This window comes from Oncorhynchus clarkii, chromosome 17 (genome assembly GCF_045791955.1).
Source record: "Oncorhynchus clarkii lewisi isolate Uvic-CL-2024 chromosome 17, UVic_Ocla_1.0, whole genome shotgun sequence".
Lineage (NCBI taxonomy): Eukaryota > Metazoa > Chordata > Actinopteri > Salmoniformes > Salmonidae > Oncorhynchus > Oncorhynchus clarkii.
Genome location: NC_092163.1, coordinates 76,107,006 through 76,113,710, shown reverse-complemented (window position 1 = coordinate 76,113,710; position 6,705 = coordinate 76,107,006). Strand labels below are relative to the sequence as shown.

Here is a 6,705-nt window from a genome sequence, read left to right as displayed (position 1 = left end):
TACACAGACCCATAAAGAATTCGAAAACAAATCCAATTTTGTTAAACTCCCATCTTTATTGGATGAAATACAACAGAGTGCCATCACAGCAGTAAGATGTGTGACCTGTTGCCACAAGAAAAGGGCAACCAGTGAAGAACAAACACCATTGTAAATACAACCCATATTTATCTTGATTTATTTTCCCTTTTGCACTTTGTTACAACACTGTTTATATATATAATATGACAATTGTAATGTCTTTATTATTTTGGAACTTCTGTGAGTGTAATGTTTATTGTTCATTCGTATTGTTTATTTCACTTTTGTTTATTATCTACTTCACTTGTTTTGGCAATGTTAAAACTTCTTTGGGGTAGGGGGCAGTATTTTCGCGTCCAGATGAAAAGCGTGCCCAGAGTGAACTGCCTGCTACTCAGGCCCAGATGCTAGGATATGCATCTAATTAGTAGATTTGGATAGGAAACGAGTTTCTAAAACTGTTTGAATTATGCCTGTGAGTATAACAGAACTCATATGGCAGGCAAAAACCTGAGAAAAAAATCCAACCAGGAAGTGGGAAATCTGAGGTTTGTAGGTTTTCAAGTCTTAGCCTATCCAATATATAGTGTCTGTGGGGTCATATTGCACTTCCTAAGGCTTCCACTAGATGTCAACAGTCTTTAGAACCTTGTTTTAGGCTTCTACTGTGAGGTGGGAGAGAATGAGAGCTGATTGAGTCATGGGTCTGACAGAATTCCATGAGCTCAGTCAGACGCACGCCCATGAGAGTTAGCTCCGTTCCCTTTCATTTCTAAAGACAAAGGAATTCTCCGGTTGAAACATTATTGAAGATTTATGATAAAAACTTCCTAAAGATTGATTATATACATCGTTTGACATGTTTCTACGAACTGCAATATAACTTTTTTGACGCATTTGGATTACTGTACTAAATGCGCAAACAAAAAGGAGGTATTTGGACATAAATGATGGACTTTATCGAACAAAACTAACAATTATTGTGAAACTGGGATTCCTGGGAGTGCATTCTGATGAAGATCATCGAAGGTAAGTGAATATTTATAATGCTATTTCTGACTTTTACTGACTCCACAACATGGCGGGTATCTGTATGGCTTGTTTTTGTGTCTGAGCGCCGTACTCAGATTATTGCATGGTTTGCTTTTTCCCCAAAGCTTTTTTTAAAATCTGACACAGTGGCTGCATTAAGGTGAAGTATATCTATAATTCTGTGCATAAAACTTGTATCTTTTATCAAAGTTTATGATCAGTATTTGTGTAAATTGACGTGGCTCTCTGCACTTTCACCGGATGTTTTGGAGGCAAAACATAACAACGCACCAATGTAAACAGAGATTTTTGGATATAAATATGAACCTTATCGAACAAAACATACATGTATTGTGTAACATGAAGTTCTATGAGTGCCATCTGATGAAGATCATCAAAGGTTAGTGATTCATTTTATCTCTATTTCTGCTTTTTTGTGACTCCTCTCTTTGGCTGGAAAAATTGCTGTGTTCTTGTGTGTCTAGGTGCAGACCTAACATAATCGCATGGTATGCTTTTGTCGTAAAGCCTTTTTGAAATCGGACACCGTGGTGGGATTAACAACAAGTTTATCTTTAAAATGGTGTAAAATACATGTATGTTTGAGGAATTTTAATAATGAGATTTCTGTTGTTTGAATTTGGCGCCCTGCACTTTCACTGGATGTTGACCCTAGAGAGGTTAACATATGTTTCCCATGTCAATAAAGCCCCTTGAACTGAATTGAATTGAGAGAGAGAGAGACAGTGAGTGATAGGGAGGCAGTAGGTAACTGGCATAGAGCTGTGTCGGAGGTGGAGCCCAGTTCGTGTTGACAGAAATTGGCAGCAGTTTCCTAACTTGTGTCCTTACTAGACCTCAGTATGAACAGGTGAAACGTCATAATGATGCCATGATTTGTACTGCTAATCTGGCTAGCAGAGAGCTATGTCAGAGCCTGTGACTAGCCAGGATACACAGAGGGCATTACCATTTTAACTGCTTGGTCTGCATCACGGCTAACCCTCCATGGTGGCTGGTTCTAGAGGACCCCCCCCCCCCCCCCCCACACACACACACACACACACACACACACTTCTTCTCTGTTCTCCCTCTTCAACAGCCGGCTGGTTGCTAGACAATGTGGCTTGGTTATGTGGGTTATGTAAATACCCTTCTTACAGACAAAAGCCAATGTGGGAGCCTGTTACGCTGCAGCTCTTCAGGCGGCCTGGGTCAGTTCTGAGAGGAACGGACGCTACTCTCCAAGTGAAGTTAACACCGTTTGCTCTCCTCTTTCTGTGGTGTGCTTGCAAAGAGGAGAGACGAGGCTGTGAATTATCCCTGTCTGAGGGTTGAGGGCTGTGGTGAAGAGTGTGTGTGTGTGTGTGTGTGTGTGTGTGTACATATGACAGGAGAGAAAACCATCCCAGCCAATCCTATGACACAGCGGTAAGCCACACGCCCAGACACCTCAGCCATACCAACAGTCCTCTTGATGGGCGAGAGGGAAGACCAAGCAGAATGGAAATGCTGTAATCTAATGAGCCTACAGATGAATTGTGTCTGTCTATAGATTCTCTGTACTGGATTAATTGACACCACCTTAGATAAGTGGAAAATAAGGTAAAATGTAATCAACTATGAACTATCTACTAATGTATCTACTATCTAGTACTGTATTTGATGGTATATACAGTATAATGTAGTTACTATCTAGTACTATCTAGTACCCTATTTGTGGTATATACAGTATAATGTATCTACTATATAATACTGTATCTACTATCAGTACTGTATTTGCTGGTATATACAGTATAATGTATCTACTATCTAGTACTGTATTTGTGGTATATACAGTATAATGTATCTACTATCTAGTACTGTCTTTGTGGTATATACAGTATAATGTATCTACTATCTAGTACTGTCTTTGTGGTATATACAGTATAATGTATCTACTATCTAGTACTGTATTTGTGGTATATACAGTATAATGTATCTACTATCTAGTACTGTCTTTGTGGTATATACAGTATAATGTATCTACTATCTAGTACTGTATTTGTGGTATATACAGTATAATGTATCTACTATCTAGTACTGTATTTGCTGTATATACAGTATAATGTATCTACTATCTAGTACTGTATTTGCTGGGATATACAGTATAATGTATCTACTATCTAGTACTGTATTTGTGATATATACAGTATAATGTATATACTATCTAGTACTGTATTTGTGGTATATACAGTATAATGTTTCTACTATCTAGTACTGTATTTGTGGTATATACAGTATAATGTATCTACTATCTAATACTGTATTTGCTGGTATATACAGTTGCTACAGATTTTCTTCTAGATCATTCCTTGTAACTGATGATCTATCCTAAGAGACCACCTAGGCTTCAGTCTTCATTGAAAGGAAGGATAATTTGAGGAGAGAATAGGTTGTATTAAATAAAGCATCTCCTCTAGACTGTAGCCAAGCTGCCATTCCCTGTTTATTTTCCATTGTAACCAGAGATAGTAAATGTTTGACTGGGTCTTAACAGTTTGCTGTCGGAGGAATAAAACTCACAAACAAAACGCTGTGTTTAAGAAACCTGAAACAGTTGATTCAGAGCTCCGTGTCCGTTTGCAAATTAATTCCAATCTTCATTTTGTAGACAGACAGACTCCCCCAACCATGTAAGAAAACACACCTATGTTTACCACACACACACACACACACACACACACACACACACACACACACACACACACACACACACACACACAGACACAGACACAGACACACAGAGGGAGGCTGGAGCAGGACACACAGGAGAGAGCGGTATGGAGCACCAAAGGATATATCCTACAATATGTCGCGGAATTAAAATACAATTTAGAAACAAAATATGTGAAAAATAAGGATTCAATAATAATTAGATAATGCAAAATTCCCCGTATCCATATTTCCCTGTGTGTGTTCAAAGCCTAGGACACTACGATACCTAACGATGACCTAGCCTTGGCTGAGCTCTCTCCCTGACCTTTTAACCCCATGTAGAGTCCAATACACTACGGTACCTAACGATGACCTAGCCTTGGCTGAGCTCTCTCCCTGAGGATCTGGACCTCAGATCTCCTCCAGTAATGAACAAACATCCTTCTTATTACACAACATCCTCCCCCTTCCTCACCCCTATCCCCCTGTCCCTTCCCCAACACCCACTCACACGCAACACGCAACACACAACACGCAACACGCAACACACAACACACAAAACACAACACACAACACACAACACGCAACACACAACACGCAACACGCAACACAAACACGGAACATGTGCTGAGCAGATCTATCTTTCACGGCTGCGGTGAGACAACCATCGATAAATAATCAACTTAAATCAGTTTTAGCTCTGCATGCGAGCACATGTGCTCTGATAGTACCGTGGTTAATATATGAGATATTCCCTACATTCAGTTCAGTTCATTGTGCTCTTTTAAAAACAAAAAGCTGTTGTGTTTCAACCGAGTGGTCTTTGTCAAAGCTGACTAAACTTGGGCCTGGTGGAAAGCAGGTGACTGACTGTCTGTCACTACGTTAGGGCCTGGTGGAAAGCAGGTGACTGACTGTCTGTCACTACGTTAGGGCCTGGTGGAAAGGAAAAGTCACCTAATAAGGTCAACAAATAGTCAATAAATATGCCAGAGAGGAGAAACTGTCCATCCCAGGCAGCTGAATGTGGACAAAACAAGACACCTGAAATAGACAAGTTGGCTAAACCTGCTACTGGGGCTGGAGAAACACTCAACACATCTAAACCTGCTACTGGGGCTGGAGAAACACTCAACACAGCTAAACCTGCTACTGGGGCTGGAGAAACACTCAACACATCTAAACCTGCTACTGGGGCTGGATAAACACTCAACACATCTAAACCTGCTACTGGGGCTGAAGAAACACTCAACACAGCTAAACCTGCTACTGGGGCTGGAGAAACACTCAACACAGCTAAACCTGCTACTGGGGCTGGAGAAACACTCAACACATCTAAACCTGCTACTGGGGCTGGAGAAACACTCAACACAGCTAAACCTGCTACTGGGGCTGGAGAAACACTCAACACAGCTAAACCTGCTACTGGGGCTGGAGAAACACTCAACACATCTAAACCTGCTACTGGGGCTGGAGAAACACTCAACACAGCTAAACCTGCTACTGGGGCTGGATAAACACTCAACACAGCTAAACCTGCTACTGGGGCTGGAGAAACACTCAACACAGCTAAACCTGCTACTGGGGCTGGAGAAACACTCAACACAGCTAAACCTGCTACTGGGGCTGGAGAAACACTCAACACAGCTAAACCCCTGGGAATAGGACCTGGGGCCCCATTCCGCAGTCCCTCAGTTCCTGTCCCAGCAAGCATACTGTCATCAGCCATAGAGCACTTGTTACCCCATGTGGATCAAGGTTGGGGTCAGTTCAGTTTTCTATTTAGTCAATTCAGGAAGTGCATCCCTGTCTTCTCATGTCTGTTGGGTAACTAAGTGACAGAGCTTCCCTCATGTGGACAAGGAAGGAAGTGTCTGAGATTCTAAGATGGAATGTCAATATGGGCCTGTTACCTGGCGGACCGTACATGGGGGTCTCAGGTATTACCTCAGTGTTTGGCCAGGTCCCCCCCCCCCAACTCACACACCTCCACCAACTCAGGCAGAGCCTAGAACCACAATAGACTCAAGATACAACACAGATAGAAACATCTTTATACCTCTATCAGAGTGAACTCTTCTGTCAAAACATCCTGAATCTACTATTCTACAAGCAGCGTAGGTACAAACTGGTGCTCTGAGAAGATAATTGCTCTACGAACACCAGGCGGGCAGAGAGAATGAGCAGAGGGACTTGCCTGTGAGAAGAGAACATATTGGAGCAGAGCTGGATAGAACAGAGCCTGTTTCCACAAAGCCTCTCAGCGTAGGAGTGCCGATCTAGGATCAGTTAAGTTGTTTAAGTTATAATGGATACGATTATATGGACAGATCCTAGATCAGCATTCATACTCTGAGACAATGTCTTATTGAGCTTGTCATATTGAGCCTGTCATACTGAGCCTGGCAGGGTGAGTACTGTACTATAAGCAGGGTGAGTACTAAGCAGGGTGAGTACTATAAGCAGGGTGAGTACTATAAGCAGGGTGAGTACTATAAGCAGGGTGAGTACTAAGCAGGGTGAGTACTAAGCAGGGTGAGTACTAAGCAGGGTGAGTACTAAGCAGGGTGAGTACTAAGCAGGGTAAGTACTAAGCAGGGTGAGTACTAAGCATGTTGAGTACTAAGCAGGGTGAGTACTAAGCAGGGTGAGTACTAAGCAGGGTGAGTACTAAGCAGGGTGAGTACTAAGCAGGGTGAGTACTACGGGTGAGTACTAAGCAGGGTGAGTACTACGGGTGAGTACTAAGCAGGTTGAGTACTAAGCATGTTGAGTACTAAGCAGGGTGAGTACTAAGCAGGGTGAGTACTAAGAAGGGTGAGTACTAAGAAGGGTGAGTACTAAGCAGGGTGAGTACTATAAGCAGGTTGAGTACTAAGCAGGGTGAGTACTAAGCAGGGGGAGTACTACGGGTGAGTACTAAGCAGGGTGAGTACTAAGAAGGGTGAGTACTAA

General features: G+C 42.2%; 1 protein-coding gene across 1 annotated transcript in view; it reads right to left on the bottom strand.

Annotated features, from left to right (window-relative positions):
• Positions 1-5,698: 5,698 nt before the first annotated feature.
• Positions 5,699-6,705, bottom strand: part of LOC139369507 (small proline-rich protein 3-like) — a 13,058-nt gene continuing 12,051 nt past the window's right edge. The window contains exon 2 of the mRNA XM_071108751.1: positions 5,699-5,758. Coding sequence (XP_070964852.1) covers positions 5,699-5,758 — 60 coding nt within the window. The remainder of the gene's footprint in view (positions 5,759-6,705) is intronic.